Source organism: Oncorhynchus tshawytscha, linkage group LG12, assembly GCF_018296145.1.
Source record: "Oncorhynchus tshawytscha isolate Ot180627B linkage group LG12, Otsh_v2.0, whole genome shotgun sequence".
NCBI lineage: Eukaryota > Metazoa > Chordata > Actinopteri > Salmoniformes > Salmonidae > Oncorhynchus > Oncorhynchus tshawytscha.
Genome location: NC_056440.1, coordinates 40,857,465 through 40,880,341, shown reverse-complemented (window position 1 = coordinate 40,880,341; position 22,877 = coordinate 40,857,465). Strand labels below are relative to the sequence as shown.

Here is a 22,877-nt window from a genome sequence, read left to right as displayed (position 1 = left end):
GCAGGACATCCTGGACTGGAAGAATGTGCGGAGCTTCTTCTACTGGCGTCTGCGGCGCCTCCTGCTGGAGGGCGTGGTGAAGTGCGAGGTCCTGCAGGCCAACCCAGAGCTGAGTGACGGACACATCCAGTCCATGCTGCGCCGCTGGTTTGTGGAGACAGAGGGCACGGTCCAGGTATGGATGTCGCAACGTAAATGCTCTGTTCATGTGATACAAGCAAGGTTATCCTATTGTAATGGAGTACCCCTGTCTGAAACATGTAATCCCAATTGTCACCCTCGGAACAGGCGTACCTTTGGGACAATAATAAAGCGGTGGTGGAGTGGCTGGAGAAGCATTTGGCCAAAGAGGACGGCACACGATCCGCCATCAGAGAGAACATCAAGTACCTGAAGAGGGACCACGCCTTGAAACACATCCGCAGGTACACACACACACACACACACACACACACACACACACACACACACACACACACACACACATTTCTACACTTGAAAGTACTGTGTGCATATAATCCTATGTATGTACTGTGTGTGTTATCCCAGCATTGTGCAGGCCAACCCTGAGGTGACCATGGACTGCATCATCCACATGAGCCAGTCCATCACTCCATCCCAGAGGGCCAAGATCTCCCACCTGCTGGCCACGATGGACGGCACCGCGCCCAGTTAAACTCCAGATCTGAGGCTGAGCTGCCCAATGCCTTACACAGGAAATCCCTGAAGTTCTGGCATAGGGGAGAGAATAGATATAGATAAGTAGGTCTGTGGGATGCTGACCCAGAGGGCAGGGGGACACGTGCACTCCCCATCGGTGCTGCCTACTTTCTATTGTTGAGTTGAGACAATAAAGCTAAGGTGCCAAAGAAGCCAAAACGTGTCTAATTCTCAGGGTTACGGCTAGTTCGGGCTGCTCATACGCTATAACCATGCAGCACTCTACACTACACATGCACTAGATCAAGGGTCCCTGCCTTGGGTAGATTTATTTTTCTTTCAGCGGATGGCCGGGGGGCCGGAACATAGTTATAAATCATTTGTACACTGCAAATTGACCGCAAGAATCCAAAACATATATAGTATTTGACAAAAACAGTATAATTTTAAACCTTGATTTCATTGGGATATGATCACTTATGCCTCTCTATTTATGCGTGGGAATACTTGGGAACGGATTCCCTAAATTAAAATCAGTTTTAGCTGATTTCCTAGCAATTTTAGTCTTATGTTCAACAAATGAAATATATTTTTTAAAATCTTCAGCTTGGGGTGCCAAATAAAATCGCCCGGGGGTTTCGGTAAGTATTCAGACCCCTTGACTTTTTCCACATTTTGTTACGTTACAGCCTTATTCTAAAATGGATTCATTCGTTTTTTCCCCCTCATCAATCTGCACACACTACCCCATAATGACAAAGCAAAAACAGATTTGGGGATTTTTTTCTACATTTATACAAAAATAAACGCTACAAGCTTGGCACACCAGTATTTTGGGATTTCTCCCATTCCTCTCTGCAGATCCTCTCAAGCTCTGTCAGGTTGGATGGGGAGCGTCGCTGCACAGCTATTTTCAGGTCTCTCCAGAGATGTTTCATCGGGTTCAAGTCCGGGCTCTGGCTGGGCCACTCAAGGACATCCAGAGACTTGTCCCGAAGCCACTCCTGCGTTGTCTTTGCTATATGCTTAGGGTCTTTGCCCTGTTGGAACCTTCACCCCAGTCTGAGAACCTGCTCCAGAATGCTCAGGACTTCATCAAGGATCTCTCTGTACTTTGCTTCGTTCATCTTTCCCTCGATCCTGACTAGTCTCCCAGTCCCTGCCACTGAAAAACATCCTCACGGCATGATGCTGCCACCACCATGCTTTACCGTAGGGATGGTGCCAGGTTTCTTCCAGACGTCACATTTGGCATTCAGGCCAAAGAGTTCAATCTTGGTTTCATCCTTTAGGTGCCTTTTGGCAAACTCCAAGCAGGCTGTCATTTGCCTTGTGCTGAGGAGTGGCTTCCGTCTGGCCACTCTACCATAAAGGCCTGACTGGTGGAGGGCTGCAGAGATGGTGGTCCTTCTGGAAGGTTCTCCCATCTCCACAGGGGAACTCTGGAGCTCTGTCAGTGACTCTTGGGTCACCTCCCTGACCAAGGCCTTTCTCCCCTGATTGATCAGTTTGGCCGGGCGGCCAGCTGTAGGAAGAGTCTTGGTGGTTCCAAACTTCTTCCGTTTAAGAATGATGGCCTCTGTGTTCTTGGGGACCTTCAATGCTGCAGAAATGTTTTGGTACCCTTTCCCAGATCTGTGCTTCGACACAATCCTGTCTCGGAGCTCAAGGGACAATTCCTTTGACCTCATGGTTTGGTTTTTGCTCTGACCTGCACTGTCAACTGTGGGACCTTTTAAATAGACAGGTGTGCCTTTCCAAATCATGTCCAATCAATTGAATTTACCACAGGTGGACTCCCAAGTTGTAGAAACATCTCAAGGATGATCAATGGAAACAGGATGCACCTGAGCTCAATGTTGGGTCTCATAGCAAAGGGTCTGAATACTTATGTAAATAAGGTGTTTTTATATACATTTTCAAATATGTCTAAAAACCTGTTTTCGCTTTTTCATTATGGGGTATTGTGTGTAGATTTATTTAATACATATTAGAATAAGACTAACGTAACAAAATGTGGAAAAAGTCTTGGGTTCTGAATACTTTCTGAATGCGCTGTATATGGCAACATTGGTGTGGTATTGTAGCTTTAGCGGTTCAAGAGCAGTGGTGAAATCAAATACTTCCAAATCAAGCATATGGAGCTTTTATGCACATTTAAAAAGTATAAAAGTTATCAAAAAGCTGTAAACAATCAACCTATTCCAGACTGGTCTACACATTTTTAAGTTTGAAAGGTGTTTCTAGCTTAAACGGTATAAGACTAGTTATAGGCTACATTTTTACCATTCTAGTCTATGGCCATTGAAATGCATTGGGAAAGGGCTGATTTTGGTGTTGGTAGCTTTTACGGTTTTGGCACCACAGGTTCCAGTGGCATAATAATATTTGAAACCATTTTTTTAAGAGTAAACCATTTTCATTAATCACACCTAATTATCAAAAGTACAACCCCCCCGCCCACCTGACACGACAGGCAGGTTAAAGTAAATGGTTGAAGTATTTGAACTCGGGTCTGGTTTCATGTAGTTTTAACATTGCTATGATCAGAGGGAACCACCACTACTCTTTAGCATTTCTGATTCACTTCATCAATAGGATTTGAAAACATGAATTGAATGGATTGGACCATGAGCCTTTTTAACAGTATTCCATCAAGCTTCTCATTGCTAATGCTGTACACTGGCATTTTACAACGGGGGTGACCAGGGTTTTTGCTCTGGTGTGTTGATCATTCTGTTCATATCTGGGAGAATGTGTGCCGACCTTTGAATGTACGCCAGCCAGGGGCCGAACAAAGCCCTCATTTGTGTACCATGTAAAATACTTTGTTTTTTATGTGCCAGTGCAAAGACAATACACAAGCCTGTCTGGGGGTTGGGTGATGTGTAGCCTTTACTTCAGTATGTTCCTAGGCCGTCATTGAAAATAAGAATTTGTTCTTAACTGACTTGCTAGTTTAAATAAAGATAAGATAAAATATTGACCCAAAAAAAGACTTTCAGTGACATTAAATTACATTAAATTCATTTCATTTACAGAATCATTTCAGTGACAATGGTCTAGTAGGAAAATTTCATTTTTTCCCCCCTCCAAAATGGGATATGTCAGTATTGCCCTTAAGACTAACCTGTACAATTTGAAAGTCAGGTAACATTTTTTAGTTTTTATTAACCAGTGTTTATTTGTGTGCCCTTGAATTTCTTTCTTTGTATTATTGTTTTTTTTGACTGAATAACAAATACACCTGAGTCATTTCATTTGTATTGTTTTGTTGTCAGTGATGGTGTATGCTGGAGTCTGAGTGAATAATCCTATATAAATGCAGGTGGATAAATTCACACCCGTAGTATTTGTATAGTAATGATTTGGAACAAATTGACATTGATATGACTGTCTGTGATATGTGTTTTCATTGTTTTTAATATAATGCTGATTTGTTGCTTAAACGCAGGTGAACAGGGGCAGAGAAAGGTATAATGGGTCCCCAAGCCGTTCTGCTGCTGTTGCCTTCATCAAAATACCAGATATCCATTTGAAATTGTCAATAATATATGTAAAATATCTGCCATGTACTTACCCCTTATTAGAGTAATGTATAGTATCTGTAAATAAATGGAATGAATCTGTTTTCAGCAAGTAACTTTTTATTTATCCATTGTGATTTTACAGTACATGTAGCCTGACATCCTCCCAAAAGTTGTGAATAATTCAATGAATATTATGAATTTGGACTTTGACAGATTTGAGCATATTTTCAAATGCTATTATTAGACAGGTTTTGGAATGTATGGATAAATACTGTTTAAGAAACACGCTTTTCAGTGGAGATCACAGGGATTTAAAACACAAATATACAGTAAACGGTGTTTGATAAATTCCTCCCCTTCTCCAGCTGCCATTTAATAAATAAAACATCACAGTAATACTGCCTAGCACAATACACACAATGGGTAAAGAACAGGGAACTAACAGTGCCATGGTAAGGCTTACAAACACAGGAAAGTCAACATTGTACAAAACTGGCAGAGATGGTTCCTGTTGCCTGCTAGGTTTGTGTACGAACAGTGTAGGACAGCTCTGGGGTCTTTGCTTGGCAAAGTTTCCCCCCAGAGACATCACTATATTTTAGTCAATTTCCTCCTGAATTTCACTTTTCCTCATTGGTTACTCCTATTGTAAAACCACACAGGTAAAAAGCAATGACTTCGATCAAATCCCCCATCCGAGCAGACTTCTTTCTCGCATCTGAAGTACTGGCTTAGGTATGGCAACACAAGTTGCTCTGTCATCGGGGATAGAGAAAAGCAATGAGGATTCAGGCTTTTCAGTGGAGGATGTGGGGGCTTTTTGGTGCCAGGAGTGTGATTGACAAGTAGAGCCACAGCAACAAACAAAAAAGGGTTTTGTATTGTTGGTGATGCCTCGTTGCAGCTCTCCCCTTGTGGTTCCACTCTGTGGTGCAGGGGATGTTTTCATTAAAGCAGGGCAGTGATGGGCTTGCTGTTGCCTGGCGTGCCCATGTATTGGGAGGAGAGGGTGTCCAGGGCGGCGTAGGAGGTGTACATGCCCGTCACCTGTAGGTCTGAGAAGGGCATGCTGCCCCCGCTGTAGACTGGAGCGAGGCTGCCCGTCATGGTGCCGATGTCACAGTCAGACAAACGCAGGGGAGAGTTACTGAAGGTGCCTAATGCCTCCAGATTAAAGCTGTCGTCTTTCATCTCCCACAGGTTACCTGGGGAAGGAGGTAATCGTGTCACGTCACTGGTCATCGCTGCTTCTGAAAGCCAAGAAAATGGCCCAACTGCCGTGCAAAGTCACATTGGTATGCAGATTGTTAAAGGCCCAATGGTGCTAAAGAAACAAATAGCTTTTTTGGCAAGAGCAATTTTATTGGCAGAGGTTTGGAACTCAGGTTGTTCTATTAACCAATTTACTGCCTGGTGATGTCAGGCAGGCCAAAACATCAGGTTTTCAGGTGGTCTTTTCAAACAAGTCTTACACTAAAAGGGCATTATCATAATAGAAGAAAATCACAATATAATTCCAACCTCAGTGTGGAAATGTATAGAAATCACATTTTTGATTGCACTGGAGTTTTAAGACGGTATATAATGTTGTTGTGACTAGTACTATAGCTGCCCACCTTGTAGAGCGAAGTCCATGATGCTGGTGTCCAGTGTGTCCACCTCTGCGTTGACCTCACCATGGAGACTGTAGAACTCGTGCGGCTGCTTGCCGGGATGCTGGGTAGCGAGGAGGCTGTTGGAGAGGTCAGGAACGGTGTGGAGGGGGGGCGTTTGGGCAGGGGGACACCGGGGCCAGCCTGGCCTGGGCATGGAGCTGGTGGTGCTGGTGCATGGGCAGGCACTGCAGGGACAGGGTGACCATGGGCTGGGGTTGCATCTGGCCCGGGACAGGCAGGGATAGGCCAGATGGACAGATAGGCAGACGGGTCATCCCGGGGTCCATGGGCTTCCGTCTGCAGCTCTCCGGCCGGTCCGTGATCAACCTGTCCAACTCATCTGACAGGGAAAGAGGGAGCAGACCAGTTCAGCGACTGATGACTCCATTTAAAATTTAAAAAACAAAGCAGATTCTTTCTCTGTGATGCTGCTTATCACAAGGGCCGGCTTACCAGGGCCCAAGAGGCAGCTATTTTTTTAAATAAATAAAGTAAATATATACAGTATAGATTATATTTACCATATATATATATCTATATATATATTTTTATTTTTTATTTTACTACAACCGCCAACCAGAGGAGGATTCAGGAGCCCGCTCTCAATGAGCGTAGACAGCCTGCTGCTCCCTGCTGCTGCTCTGCTAATTGTCAGTTGTCAGATGGGGAAGGAGAGGAGGTAGGGGGGGGGGGCATGCCTTGATTGGGTAACTGATTAATAAAAAATGAACTGCATAATAAATTGATGTGACTGGTCAATTGTGTGAGTTGGGGGCTGGGCACAAGTGGCAAAAGAAAAATAATAATTGCATTTGTTTATCCAACTACAGGAGCCCGCTCTCAATGTTCAAGATGCACCAGAGAGCATCATTTAGCCACAGAGGATAAATAGTTTCTCAAAAATAACAGTGGATTACATTTTAGCACAAGCACATACAATACAGGTAAAATGTAAAAATAAAGGAAAAACCAACATGATGTCTTAAAAGGCCAAGACGAGCTGCACCTTGGCATCGATTCTACAACTGGACCTAAACCATGCCAGGAAAATGCTTCCCACTCCCACATTTTGTTATTTGTATCCCTCATTTACTCAAGTGTTTCATTTACTTTGGCAGTTACTGGTTGCCTGCAGTCGGGAAGGCCACAATTTGGCCAGCATGCATGCCAAATATATAGCTTGTTGCGTTGTAGCCATAGACATAACCCATAGAAGGGTTTTGGAACTTCTTACCCTGGGTACACTAGCAATGGCTGCCAGTCCTGACTTAAATGGGAACTGCCATCTATGGATTATATTTCTATGGTTGGTTGCTGCTGTCTGTTTTGCAGGAAAAACATACAGTTTGGAAAGCCAATGCCTTCCGCTGAAAAGAGACGACTAATCTGTCTTTAGAACTAATAGAAGCAATAAAGCCCTACAAAAAGGGCTTTATTACAGGCAGAAATACTTCTCAGTTTCATCAGCTCTCCGGGTGGCTGGTCTCAGACGATCCCGCAAGTGAACAAGCCGGATGTGGAGGTCCTGGGCTGGCGTGGTTACATGTGGTCTGCGGTTGTGAAGCAGGTTGGTCGTACTGCCAAGTTCTCTAAACGACGTTGCCAATTGCACGCTCTCTTAAAACTTGAGACATCTGTGGCATTGTGTTTTGTGACAAAACTGCACATTTAAGAGTGATGTTTTATTGTCCAAAGCACAAGATGCACCCGTGTAATGATCATTCTGTTTAATCAGCTTCTTGATATGCTACACCTGTCAGGTGGATGGATTATCTTGGCAAATGAGAAATGCTCACTAACAGGGATGTAAACAAATTTGTGTACAAAATTGTAGAGAAATAAGCTTTTTGTGAGTATGGAAAATGAATGGGATCTTTTATTTCAGCTCATGAAACATGGGACCAACACTTTACATGTTGTGTTTATATTTTTGTTCAGTATCTAGTGCCCCATCATGACAAAGCAAAAACAGTTTTTTAAAACTGAAATATTACATTTACATAAGTATTCAGACCCTTTACTCAGTACTCTGTTAAAGCACCTTTGGCAACTATTACAGCTTCGAGTCTTCTTAGGTATGATGCTTGGCACACCTGTACTTGGGGAGTTTCTCCCATTCTTTTCTGCAGATCCTCTCAAGCTCTGTCAGGTTGGATGGGGAGCGTTGCTGCAAAGCTATTTTCAGGTCTCTCCAGAGATGTTCGATCGGGTTCAAGTCCAGGCTCTGGCTGGGCCACTCAAGGACATTCAGAGACTTGTCCCGAAGCCACTCCTGCATTGTCTTGGCTATGTGCTTAGGGTTGTTGTCCTGTTGGAAGGTGAACCCCCACCCCAGTCTGAGGTCCTGAGCACTCTGGAGCAAGTTTTCATCAATGATATCTCTGTACTTTGCTCCATTTATCTTTCCCTCAATCCTGACAAGTCTCCCAGTCCTTGCCACTGAAAAACATCCCCACAGCATGATGCTGCCACCACCATGCATCACCGTAGGGATGGGGCCAGTTTTCCTCCAGATGTGACGCTTGGCATTCAGGCCAAAGAATCAGACCAGAGAATCTTGTTTCTCATGGTCTGAGAGTCTTTACAGTAGGTGCCTTTTTGGTCAACTCCAAGCGTGTGCCTTTTACTGAGGAGTGGCTTCCGTCTGGCCAATCTACCATAAAGGCCTGCTTGGTGGAGTGCTGCTTCCTTCTAGAAGGTTCTCCCATCTCCATAGTGGAACTCTGGAGGTCTGTCAGAGTGACCATCAGGTTCTTGGTCACCTCCCTGACCAAGGCCCTTCTCCCCCAATTGCTCAGTTTGGCTGGGTCGGCCAGCTATAGGAAGAGTCCTTGTGGTTCCAAACTTCTTCCGTTTAAGAATGATGGAGGCCATTGTGTTCTTGGGGACCTTCAATGCTGCAGACATTTTTTTTGTACCCTTCCCCAGATCTGTGCCTCGACTCAGTCCTGTCTCGGAGCTCAAAGGATAATTCCTTCGACCTCATGGCTTGGTTTTTGCTCTGACATGCACGGTCAACTGTGGGACCTTAAATAGACAGGTTTGTGCCTTTCCAAATCATGTCCAATCAATTGAATTTATCACCTGTGGAGTCCAATCAATTTGTAGAAACATCTTAAGGATGATCAATGGAAAAAATATGCACCTGCGTGTAACAGTATAACTTTAGAGCGTCCCCTCGCCCATAACCGGGCGCGAACCAGGGACCCTCTTCACACATCAACAACAGTCACCCACGAAGCATCGTTACCCATCACTCCACAAAAGCCGCAGCCCTTGCAGAGCAAGGGGAACCACTACTTCAAGATCTCAGAGCAAGTGAGGTCACCGATTGAAACGCTATTTAGCGTGCACCGCTAACTAAGCTAGCCGTTTCACATCCATTACATGAGCTCAATTCTAATGTAAGTCTCATGGCAAAGGGTTTGAATAGTCATGTAAATAAGGTATTTATGTTTTTATGTTTTATACATTTGCTAAAATTGATGTTATTATGGCTTTATTATAAGGGTTCTTGTTGTTCTTTAACATCAAATTTACCACGCATCCAATTGCATCTCGGTGCACAGATTTGTTTACCGAAAATGATGGTGTGACTATGATTTCTTAATCCAGCCCTGTTTATAGCAGTCCACCAAATGTGACAAATGGATAACCTCTTTAATTTATTCTTGAATTAGAATGTTGTCATCAATTGTAACATAGCCAACTGTAGCCATGACACTTGCCACACTGACATATAAAACTGAATAGGCATAATCCTCATAATTGGTGGTGGTGAGTGTTCTTCATTGATGGGCTATGTTCATTCTAGTACACAAAGGAAAAGGTTTTTAAACATTATGCAATGGAAAAGGTTGTCCCTCCCGGTTTCCTTCCCTTTTCTTTCATTTTGTGCCTGGTGAACAGGATCCAGGTTATGTGTGAATGGGCCTCAGTTGGTCCTGTGGTCTCACCTGGGTTGGCCATGCTGCGGCGGATGGCTGGGAGGTCCTTACGCTTCCACTTCTGCATCTCCTCCTCCATCTTGTCGATCTTGACCGGGTTCAGGGCCCAGAGGCAGCCCTTACGAGACGACCCACTCGTCTTGTTCTCCACCTTCTCAAAGCACTTGTTTAGCGACAGGTTGTGTCGGACTGAGTTCTTCCATCCATCTGGTGCTGTCTTCAGGCGGATGAAAACCCAGGAAGAGGAAGGAGACATTTAAACGACTGACTTAGCACAATGCTTACCTAAAATATCTGCTTCCCCAATCCCTATTGAATATTAGGCCAGTTTCTCAGGCCCAGATTAAACCTAGTCCTGGACTAAAAAGCATACTCAATGGAGATTCTTTATTGAGCATGCTTTTTAGTCCATCGCTAGGCTTAATCTGAGTCTGGGAAACCAGCCCTTAGAGCTGGGGTATCAATCTCATTCCATGGAGTGCCTAGTGTCTGCAGTTTTTGGTTTTTCCTTTCAATTAAACCCTAGACAACCAGGTGTGGGGAGTTCCTTACTAATTAGTGACCTTAATTCATAAATCAAGTACAAGGTAGGAGCGAAAACCCGCAGACACTCAGCCCTCTGTGGAATGAGTTTCACACGTGCCTGAGAGGATTCGATCGAGTCATACCTTAAAGTAGGGGAAATGTTCCTTCATGAAGGTGTAGATCTCGCTGACTGGGAGACTGCCTGTCTTGCTGTTCTTCAGAGCCATAGAGATCAAACAGCTGAGGATGGACCAAAGTAGCGAGGCAATAAGTGCATTAGGCTACACATAATGTTGATAATTAGACCAGGTTTGTGTTCACTGGGCATCAAAGGGAAGAAAACTGACTGAAACAGGAAAGGACTACCTGAATTTGTCCTTTTCCATTGTGTGCCCTAATGAACACAACTCAGGCAATACAATAATACTATAATGCCACTTGGCCCAGGGGGAAGCTCACCTGTAGGAGTAGATGGGCTTGGGGAAAGTCTTGGGCTGCAGGTCCTGGTTTTGTGGAGCCAGGCGCGGCTGTGTGAACAGGCTTTGGTTGTTGAACGAGACATTGCCATAGAGCCCAGCAGGAGTACACTGAGAGGGAGAGAGGGCAATGAGAAATTAGTGAACAATCTAGAATATCTGTATTGTGTATTATTTTCAACTTATTTCAAAAACATATTTCTTGTTGTTTGAATGAATGGCATCTAAATATCAAACCCTTAATCAGCAGCAGGCGGTAAACTGGTAGAGTAATCTCTAACGAATTACATTACGTTGCTCTTATACCTATGTAATAACACTGTAATTACTCTAGTAACAATACTATATTAACAGGTTTACATTGTAACTTAGTTATCCACTGGACAGCTCTTATAACTATTTTAGTAACACTAAATACTCAAACTATTCTGTGTACAAAATATTAGTCACAGCTTCCTAATATTGAGTTGCACCTCCTCAGAACAGACTCAATTCGTTGGGGCATGGACTCTACAAGGTGTTGAAAGCGTTCCACAGGGATGCTGGCCCATGTTGACTCCGATGCCTCCCACAGTTGTGTCAAGATGTCTGGATGACCTTTGGACCATTCTTGATACACATGGGAAACGGTTGAGCGTGAAGAACCCAGCAGCGTTGCAGTTCTTGACACACTCAAACCGGGGCGCCTGGCACTTTCTACCATACCCCGTTCAAAGGCACTTCGCCTTGCCCATTCATCCTCTGTATGGCACACACACACAATCCATGTCTCAATTGTCTCAAGGCTTAAAAATCATTATTTAACCTGTCTCCTTCCCTTCATTTACACTGATTGACATGGATTTAACAGGCGACATCAATAAGGGATCATAATTTTCACTGGGATTCACCTGATCAGTCTATGTCATGCAAAAAGCAGGTGTTCCTAATGCTTTATACACTCAGTGTATGTAACAATTCATCTCTAATTAACAAACTGTATCCACAGCCCAGTTGCAGGGATGACGTAGTTACCTGCTGGCTAGTCTGGGTCAGAGTGAACACTTGTTGGGGTGTAGGTTGGTAGACAGAGGCAGGGCATTGGTACCCTGGGGAGGGCTGTCCATTCATGGAGAATGGAGACATCTGTGGAGTAGACCGAGGACAAGTTTAGTATATTACGTTTTTCCTATGCTTTATTGTCCTAGAGTATAAGCATTGATTTAAAAAAAAAAAGTGTTGATAAATAATTGGTCGGGAAGCAAAACGTACACTTCCGCTTTGGGCGGTGATGACATTAATTCCCAGGGGGCTGTGCTGCATGTTGCTCTGTAGGTGGATCATGGCTCCCTGTCCCCCTGCCATGGTTATGTTGTTCATCTGAGCTGTGAGGAAGGAAGAAGTACAACATCCAGGTCAGTCTCCAATCAATCTCCACACATCGGCCCTGTTACAATCCTTTCTTCCTCATTTCCTTGAGGTAAGTGTAGATATATAGGTGATGGGATAAGTTCCTTTCACTAATCCAACCATTCAGATCTGTGATTGTACTTCAAGGAGGATGCATTTGCAAAGTATTCAAATAGGGCTCATGGCCCTATCAAGATTTAGCACAGGCCCGAGTCTATATCCCCTTATACTTTAACGATTTGATTTGTCTTGCAAATCTTATTAACCAGGTTGGCAGTTATAGCTTGTTTCCAACTGTAATGGCTTTGGCTAACTTGTCCTCCTCAACATCCGGGCCTAGCTGTACTCCTGAACTATCAAAGCGTATGTGTGTGGTTTGAAATGGTGCTGCCCCACCGACGTGGAGTGTGTGTGCGTCTCACCTTGAATCCAAGATAGCATAGCAGCAGGACGTGTGTGTTTGTCTTTGTCTTATCCTGTGTAAATAGTCTTTTTCGTATATATCTTAATCTCACTTTCTATCTACGAACTAAATATACTTTCCTCCAACCCGCCTCACCCAATGTGGTACGGATCTGCTATTTTAATTCCTTTTAACTGGAACTTCCATCAGGAGCTAGCCAGCTAACTAGCTACTAGTCTTTGTTAGCCACGGCTAGCGGTCTTCACCTTTTTCTCGGTCACCAGCCAGCCTTAGTTCGGACAACACCTGCCAGTCTGCACAGCATGATATCAACCCAGAGCATATCAGACTGCTTCTCTCTACCACATCACTGGATTCCTGCCGCTCTGGATCATTATACCGGATCATCACAGCTAGCTAGCTGCAAACGAGTGGCTACTGTTAGCTAACACCTCTGTCCTGAAGCAAGCACCAGCTAGCTTTGAGCTAGCCTTGAGCTTGGCCCATATACCAGCTAATTCTAGGGCTACAACACCTCCTTTGCCAATTGGCCTGGATCCTTTATTGTCGACATGGAGCCCCGCCGATCCATCACAACTGGACTGCCGACATGATCACCCGATGTGGTCTCAACAGGCTATTCTGTTACGATGTCGCCGAAGAAATATCTACTAGCCCCGGCCCGCTAGCTTTTCTGAACACTGTGTCCCCTGCTCGCCTAGCGTAGTAGTGACTACCGAACAGCACCCTGACTCACCTATTGCTGCTCTTTTGACCCTATGATCACTCGGCTACACAGCTGATGTCCCCTGGACTGTTTAAATAACACGGTACCTCATTTTGTTTACCTGTCGGCCCCAGCCTCGAACTCAGGTCCTGTATGTACCTAACTGACCCGCTCTGCCCATTCATCGCCATTTACCCGTTGTTGTCTTAGCTCTCCTGATCAACGCCTGTGATTGCTTTATACCTCTCTCTAATGTCATTATGCCTTATCTACTGCTGTCTTGGCTAGTTCTCATTGTTTTATTTCACTGTAGAGTCCTCAGTTCTGCTCAGCATGTCTCAGATAGCTCTTTTGTCCTACCCCGCACAAATGCGGAGACCTCATCTGGCTTAACTAGTGCCTCCAGAGACGAAACCTCTATCATCGTCACGCAATGCCTAGGTTTACCTCCACTGTACTCACATCTTACCATACCATTGTCTGTATTATGCCCTGAATCTATTCTATCACGCCCAGAAATCTGCTCCTTTTATTCTGTGTCCCCAACACACTAGACGACCAGTTCTTATAGCCTTTAGCCGTACCCTATTTCCTACTCCTCCTCTGTTCCTCTGGTGATGTAGAGGTCAACCCAGGCCCTGTAGCCCCCAGTCCCACTCCTATTCCCCAGGCACTATCATTTTTTGTCTTCTGTAACCGTAAAAGCCTTGGTTTCAAGCATGTTAACATCAGAAGCCTCCTCCCTAAGTTTGTTTTATTCACTGCTTTAGCACACTCCGCCAACCCTGATGTCCTGGCCGTGTCTGAATCCTGGTTTAGGAAGGCCACTTAAAATTCTGAAATTTCCATCACCAACTACAACATTTTCCGCCAAGATAGAACTGCCAAAGGGGAGCTGTAATCTACTGCAGAGATAGCCTGCAGAGTTCTGTCATGCTATCCAGGTCTGTGCCCAAACATATTTACTTTTAAAAATCCACCTTTCTAGAAATATCACTGTTGCCGCTTGTTATAGACCACACCTCAGCCCCCAGCTGTGCCCTGGACACCATATGTGAATTAATTTCCCCCCATTTATCTTCAAGAGTTTGTACTGTTAGGTGACCTAAACTGGGATATGGGACACCCTCATAGATATCATCCTGACCAAACTGCCCCCTAAATACACCTCTGTTGTTTTCAATCAGGATCTCAGAGATCACTGCCTCATTGTCTGCGTCCGTAATGGGTCCGCGGTCAAACGACCACCCCTCATCACTGTCAAACGCTCCCTAAAATACTTCAGCGAGCAGGCCTTTCTAATCAACTTGGCCCAGGTATCCTGGAAGGATATTGACCTCATTCCGTCAGTAGAGGATGCCTGGTTATTCTTTAAAAGTGCTTTCCTCACCATCTTAAATAAGCATGCCCCATTTAAAAAATGTAGAACTAAGAACCGATATAGCCCTTGGTTCTCTCCAGACTTGACTGCCCTTAACCAGCACAAAAACATCATGTGGCGTACTGCATTAGCATTGAATAGCTCCCATGATATGCAACTTTTCTGGGAAGTTAGGAACCAATATACACAGGCAGTGAGGAAAGCAAAGCCTTGCTTTTTCAAACAGAAATGTGCATCCTGTAGCACAAACTCCAAAAGTTCTGGGACACTGTAAAGTCCATGGAGAATAAGTGCACCTCCTCCAAGCTGCCCATTGCACTAAGGCTAGGAAACACTGTCACCACCGATAAATCTACGATAATAGAGAATTTCAATAAGCATTTTTCTACGGCTGGCTATGCTTCCACCTGGCTACCCCTAACCCGGTCAACAGCTCTGCACCCCCCACAGCAACTTGCCCAAGCCTCCCCATTCCTCCTTCACACAAATTCAGATAGCTGATGTTCTGTAAGAGCTGCAAAATCTGGACCCCTACAAATCAGCCGGGCTAGACAATCTGGACCCTCTCTTTCTAAAATGATCCACTGCAATTGTTGCAACCCCTATTACTAGCCTGTTCAACCTCCCTTTCATATCGTCTGAGATCCCTAAAGAAAGCTGCTGCGGTCATCCCTCTCTTCAAAGGGGGAGACACTCTAAACCCAAACAGTTACAGACCTATATCTATCCTGCCCTGCCTTTCTAAAGTCTTCAAAAGCCAAGTTAACAAACAGATCACCAACCATTTAGAATCTCACCGTACCTTCTCTGCTATGCAATCTGGTTTCCGAGCTGGTCATGGGTGCACCTCAGCCACGCTCAAGGTCCTAAACGATATTAAAATGCCATCAATATTAGACAGTACTGTGCAGCCGTCTTCATCGACCTGGCCAAGGCTTTCGACTCTGTCAATCACCGCATTCTTATCAGCAGACTCAACAGCCTTGGTTTCTCAAATGACTGCCTCGCCTGGTTCACCAACCATTTCTCAGATAGAGTTCAGGTGTTCAGCTCTGGCAGTCTCTATGGGGGTGCCACAGGGTTCAATTCTCAGGCCGACTGTTTTCTCTGTATACATCAATGATGTCGCTCTCGCTGCTGGTGATTCTCTGATCCACCTCTTACTCAGACGACACCATTCTGTATTATTCTGGCCCTTTGGACACTGTGTCAACAAACCTACAGATGAGCTTCAACGCCATACAATGCTCCTTCTGTGGCCTCCAACTGCTCTTAAATGCAAGCAAAACTAAATGCATGCTCCTCAACCGTTCGCTGCACCCGCCCGTCTAGCATCACTACTCAGGACAGTTCTGACTTAGAATATGTGAACAGCTACAAATACCTAGGTGTCTGGTTAGACTGTAAACTCTCCTTCCAGACTCGCATTAAGCATATCCAATCCAAAATTAAATCTAGAATCGGCTTCCTATTTCGCAACAAAGCATCCTTCAATCATGCTGCCAAACATACCCTTGTAAAACTGACTATCCTACCAATCCTTGACTTCAGCGACGTCATTTACAAAATAGCCTCCAACACGCTACTCAGCAAATTGGATATAGTCTATCACAGTGCCATCCGTTTTGTCACCAAAGCCCCATATACCACCCACCACTGCGACCTGTATGCTCTCGTTGGCTGACCCTCGCTTCATATTCGTCGCTAAACCCAATGGCTCCAGGTCATCTATAAGTCTTTGCTAGGTAAAGCCCCGCCTTATCTCAGCTCACTGGTCACCATCGCAGCACCCACCCGTAGCACGCGCTCCAGCAGGTATATTTCACTGGTCATCCCCAAAGCCAACTCCTCTTTTGGTCGCCTTTCCTTCCAGTTCTCTGCTGCCAATGACTGGAACGAATTGCAAAAATCACTGAAGCTGGAGTCTTATTTCTCCCTCACTAACTTTAAGCATCAGCTGTCAGACCAGCTTACCGATCATTGCACCTGTACACAGCCCATCTATAAATAGCCCACCCAACTACCTCATCCCTGTATTGTTATTTCTTTTTTTGCTCCTTTGCACCCCAGTATCTCTACTTGCACATTCATATTCTGCAGTGTTAATTGATATATTTTAATTATTTCGCCACTATGGCCTATTTATTGCCTTACCTCCCTAATCTTACTACATTTGCACACACTGTATACAGATTTTTCTATTGTGTTATTGACCGTACGTTTGTTTATCCCATGTGTAACTCTGTGTTGTTTGTGTCGCACTGCTTTGCATTATCTTGGCCAGGTTGCAGTTGTAAATGAGAACTTGTTCTCAACTGGCCTACCTGGTTAAATAAAGGTGAAATAAAAAAAATATGAAAATAAACCTGTCTGCTGCTCCAGCAGGCTGGCCCCCAGCCCCTGGGAAGGCCCGTTGAAGTCTCCTTCGCTACCACCGCGACCATCGGCCATCTGCTGAAGCCGGGGAACGTCTACAGAGGTGAGCCACGACAAAGACTGCAGGTCCCCGGGGAGATCCTCCTCTCGGAGCTGGGAGGGGTCTGTGGTCAGAAGTCTGCAGAGGCGGGACACAAGCAACACAACCACTCAGATTAGATTACAACTGTTCATTATATCCAGACCTGGGTTTAAATACTAGTTGAAAGCATTGTTGTGATGGAACCAATACCAAAAGTGCAAACTCTTAAACAAATGAGAAAGTAACATTTTAGAAATAGTATTCGAACCCAGGTCTGGTTATATCTAGGGCAAATATAAAATACACTGACTGAACAGCGAGTTATTGTAAAGTAATACATTCAATACTGGAGGGGGAGAAGTGAGAACAAATCATTATTCAGGAGTATCGTTTTATCTGGGATTTACCACAAATAGATTATAGAGTGCTATTTAATTAGGTAATTACTGCAATAGTAACATTATGGACACTAGCCAAGATTCTCAACATTATTAATCCCTTTTCAAATTTGCTTGTGAACTTCCTCATCAACATTAGACATTTTAATGTTTACTTCCCCAGTTTTGGGAAATACTGTACAAAAAAACACCCACTAGATTAACTACACAACCACAACCTTGTCTAAAATGAATTTCCTTAGTCAGCGTACAATGAAATGAGTTAGGATTTACTGTATCATTTCTGCTTAATCGGGGCATGGGCCTGCCTCTCAGCTTTTTATCATTATTTCTTTTTTTTAAAGTAGGGCTCTGCGGGAAGAAAACAGAGGAATCCTCTTGAATCCTCTCCAGTCGTCTTTGCACACACTTACTGTAGAAGAGTTCAGTAATTGGGGTCGCTATGACAACACTCACTATTCAGTTTCTTTGTGGGTCTGGACACCGTAGGACCCCAACCCAACCCCAACTGCAAGCAAAATCACCCCTATGTCAGGTGACCACAATCTCCCTCTAACCATTGGCTGAATCATACGTACACAGCACATGAGATCATTTGAAAACATGGGAGAGCGGCACATGTTGCTCTGTAACAGTTGGCCTTGTCTATTGAAAAGTGATTGTGTCCCAAACGACAAATCTGCCCAGTGGCACGTGGCTCTATTGTTTCCCCCCAGACCCTTCCTTGATTGTCTTTGCCGTTTAAAAAAAAACAGTCCCTGCATTAATCTGTTGGAATGACAGCTCTCACACAAGAGACAAGTAGGATGCCATCTGCTTCCCTGTCCCTTTCCAGCCTCTCCCCTCAATGCTCCCCCCCCTCCCTCCCTCCAGAAGGGCAGTAGACAAGGCCCTGGGGGAAGGTGGGGGTGAGGGGTTGGAGGTCAGGCCACACTGCTCACTCAACCTGTCACCTGAATAAATGACATCATTTCACCAGGGCCAGTAAAGGCTTGTGCCAGTAAAGGCTTGTGAATAACCGTCTCTTTCAAAGCAGAGTGACAGAAGCTCCTGTGAAACTGTACACCACAGACAACACCTATTTCATCTTGAGCTTTGAAGTATGAGCTTCCTATACCCCCCCCAAAAAAAATGTACATGTACATCCACCACATACATTCTCTCTCTTTCTCTCGCTCCAGCAGAAAATAAAACACACCAAAAATATATATATAGTTAAGGCTAAATCCAAATTGGTAAAACACATTTTAGAGAGCACTAGTTCCAATGGAAGCATATGCCCAAAATATTATTATTTTGGCCTCAAAGGAGCAGTCTGCAGTTGCTGCATACATTTTTTGGCTTACAAAGTAATAATAATACTAATTGATTCTTGAAGAATATAACTTAGAAAAATGCCTCATGAGTTTAGTTCAGTTGTTGTACCCCATCAGAATCCAAAATATAAGCTTGTTTTACTCTGTAAACATTGTAAATGTAAACAAACACTGTAAAGCCTCAAAGATGCTTGAAAATATAGTTTGGATATCTTGGATGATCAGTCCTTTCATCAATAGCTCTGTTTGTCTATACATTTAAGAGTGGTTATACATTAAAGAGTGGTTATACATTTAAGAGTGGTTATACATTAAAGAGTGGTTATACATTTAAGAGTGGTTATACATTAAAGAGTGGTTATACATTTAAGAAGCTTTTTTATTGTTTCAACTCAATGCAACTTCCACATAATTTTTCCACTTACCTTGGCTGTAGTTGGATCCCCAATACAGTTATTGGGATATGTATTTAGTTTAATTTACATAGGTATTTGATAGTTATTGTGTTTTGTCAGTATTCCAATAGCCCCCCCAATTATTTCTGAAATAGTCTAAAGCACCTTACAAGCACACCAAGCCAACTCATATTACACAAGTATCCCTCTCTCAAGGACGTCTGACATTTATGGGGGTTCAATCTACTTCTGAATGTTGTAATTGAGATGCATCAACTGCAGACATGACCTTCAGAAGGGATTCATGAATGAGTATTGGGGTGTTTGTAAGGTGTTTTGGACCTTTTTTGAAAATGAAAGAGGTACAAAAATCATGTTAGGTTGTGTTTTGAGTAAAACATGAACATGCCTTTAATGATTAGTGGGATTTGAACAAAATATTTCAACTCGATTGGAAACAGTCCTAGCCTATGACTCTTACTTAAACGTGTTAAACGAATGAAAACTATGCAAGGAGGTCCCATTCTTAACGCTTGTCTGAAAATCTCGCAAACATCTCTAGACCCCTCCTCCCTCCCTCCCACACACTTAACCCACAATAAAGTGGATGTTCAGCGAGGCAAGGCATGTTGGGCTATGGTGTCCCCCATCTAGCACCAGTCACACACGTTCAACACTGCAGCTCACCCCGCTCCACCCCTCTTATTCCCTCCACCTCCTCCTCCTAATTGGGAGCCACTTCTCTGCAGTAGTCACCCGGAGAGCCCCATCTCCCCCTCGGAGCCGGCGGGCCAAGAGGCTCAGTCTCTCCGTGTGCCGACAGCGGGAGTGTTAACAGAGCTGATGGTTTCTGACAGATCCATTCAGACTGAAAATCATTCATTCTAAGGTTGTTGTTTTTTCTTTCCACTTTTTCATAAGCCCCCTCCCTTCACTGAAAGAGCTGTCCATCTACATTTAGATGAAACATATAGGGATATTTTGGAAAATATATCTTGGAATTATCCTTATGCCTGAACATTTTGAACCATATTTTCAGTGTTTAAGCGTTGCCAACATGACAAAATACAAGATGTATCAAAAACCTTATATCGGTGGTTAGGATTTAGTCTGGTTAAAATCATTCAAAGGCTTTCTTTAAAGTAACTGAATGTTATAAATCCAGTCTTACCTGTAGTCTTGTGGAGAGGGATGATGACCTGAATTTTCGAGAATTCCTGACATGCTGGTCATAATTCTACTTTCTATCATTTCCTGGGATGTTTGATAATGCTGCAACAAGAGAAAAAGTGCAACTGCATAAGACATCTAGGCTACAGTGCTTTCATTGAATTTAGGCCTGGGTCTATTTCTGTTTTCAAAACTGAAACAACAATTTGAATTCCTTTGTTTCCTTGTTTTAGCAACTCATTGTATATGTTATTATACTGGCATTTAGATAAATAAAATATTAGCACATCAAACAGACTACTTATGGGGAAAAACAAGCATTTTCTATTATTTATTTAATCATACAAGCTACAACGAATGTATATAGAAAACAATCTGAATCGGATTATGACCAGTTAATGATGGGACCTACTGTTATAAGGTAATGACAATCATATCACCTCTTATGGCAAAAACATAACAATGTAATATTAACATAGAAAACAACACCTTTTGGTGTAAAAATGATGGTGTAAATCAATTTATTGATTTTGCCAATAATCGCTTTTTATTTCATTTCAGGTCACAAGGCTATTTATTAACTTGACTGCTTAAAAAATGTATACTTGATGTGCAATCCCAAAATATTGCCGCGTTTCCCACCCTTACTGACATATCAATTGTCCTCTAATTGAAATGATCCCCTCTCATTCAAAGTCTTAGGCCTACAACTATTTGCTGATAGTCGTTCTCGTAATTCCGAGAAGAAAAATGAAAATCTTACCTGTTTAGAATAATCTGCAGCAAATTTGAGCTGGCGATGAGCCCCGTGTAGCCTACTGTATTTTCACTGTGCTGCACTTGTTTCCCAAAAACCGTTTTTAAATTTCCCTCTCTGGAACTGTCCAGCAGACTGTCATGCGCAGTAGGTCTACCTCAACGGAGCCTATTGTTGCTCAAGGGGCCTGCTGCCAATGTAACAACTTGTGACAGTCCCGTGGAAGGCAGCAAGCACACCATCCGCACAGTCTAAACAGATCTGCAGTCTGTGCTTACTTTTTGTATTTAGGCCTATATGCTAGTTCTTCCTTTAATTATTGGCATTGTGCGCAGTTCCTGGATAAACTGTAGATATTGCGCTCAATAGCTGCAGCCACTGAGACTTTATCCAATATTGTTGACAATTGTCATAGTAAGATGACAGATGATAACCTATATGTGTGATACTTTTTGTTGGTCAGCTAAAATAAATTGTTTTGGTCATGACCGATGCGCAGGAGCACTTTAGATGCGTCGCTAGTCTACAATAGGCTACAAAACACTTCATCACTCTGTCAAGCCTTAATTGAAAATCAGCACTAGATTGTAAAAAAAAAAAAGCACACACACACATATATATATATATATATACTAAGAAGTAAGCGGAATAATTGATCAAGTAAAATGTTATAGCCTATTTTTAGCCTATACAATTTTCCTTCTATAAGTTCATGTCGAGTCCATCTCCATAAGTTAAATTTTTTAAGTATTCCAACAAATAGAGACCCTCGACTGTGATGGTGTCTCGCTACTTGTGAGCGTCTAAATGAATGTACATTTTAGGCGAGTGTTTGCAGACAATTGTTTCCCCGCCGCTGCACCCGCGTCTTTCTCTGCACAAAAGCGGGAAAAAATAGCCTGGGAGGCGCGCATGGGAGGTAGGAGCCCAGGAAACCTCAAGGCTGGAAAGGTTGACAGTTGTCAGAGGAGATTTGTGCTGGTGAGTATTATTTCGACAAGTCTTCAAGCGACAATAAATAGTAGCAATATACTCTTATGGGCTATAAGCACCCAGAAATAGAGTAAAGACTGTTATTAAGAAAAGGAGTAAAAGTTTTCCTTGTTTAGGCCCATAGTGGCTACTTTAAAAAAAAAAAAAAAAAATTTAACTTCCCTTATTTTGTGGGTTTACCAAATTTAAAATCTGTTGACCACGTTCACATACACAAATATAATTGGAAAGACCTCTAAAAGTACAATTCACAACGGGAAATTAACATAAATTCCTCTAAGTCTGTGGGGATAGAGCCAATGACAGTGTCAACCCCATGGGACACCACAGATGGTAAATTGCGCTGTCACAATAGAAACAATCAACGATTACATGCATGAACGTAACGGACAAAATAAGACCATCAAAGACTCTGAACGCTTAGGTCCTAGAGCCTGTGGACTTCCACTGTATTCTTCACAGGGCTTCAGTAAGATTTTTTACCGAGGAACACAAACCCCTTCACTGATTCATGCATGTCTATTGTATTTATAGGGATCTCCCATAGATATGTAAAATTATAATGGTTTATTTATCACTACAGTCTATTTTATAATATTGTTGCTGTTAAGAGAGAGAAACAATTATGTTGACAGAGAAATGATGGGATTGTAACTAAATATTTCGAGTTCTGCTTGTGTGTTTAATACAGTCTGGT

At 43.3% G+C, this 22,877-nt stretch overlaps 1 protein-coding gene and 1 pseudogene across 8 annotated transcripts in view; one reads left to right on the top strand and one right to left on the bottom strand.

The window, feature by feature from the left end:
• The window catches only part of acacb (acetyl-CoA carboxylase beta), a 42,586-nt gene extending 41,162 nt beyond the window's left edge, over positions 1–1,424 (top strand). For all 8 annotated transcript variants that reach the window (XM_024439384.2, XM_024439387.2, XM_024439386.2 and 5 more), the window contains 3 exons: positions 5–175; positions 289–425; positions 550–1,424. In XM_024439384.2, the coding sequence (XP_024295152.1) occupies positions 5–175; positions 289–425; positions 550–676 (435 nt within the window). In that variant the 3' untranslated portion in view covers positions 677–1,424. The remainder of the gene's footprint in view (positions 1–4; positions 176–288; positions 426–549) is intronic.
• Positions 1,425–2,611: 1,187 nt separating this feature from the next.
• On the bottom strand, positions 2,612–21,253 carry LOC112263290 (annotated as a pseudogene).
• Between the last annotated feature and the right edge of the window lie 1,624 nt (positions 21,254–22,877).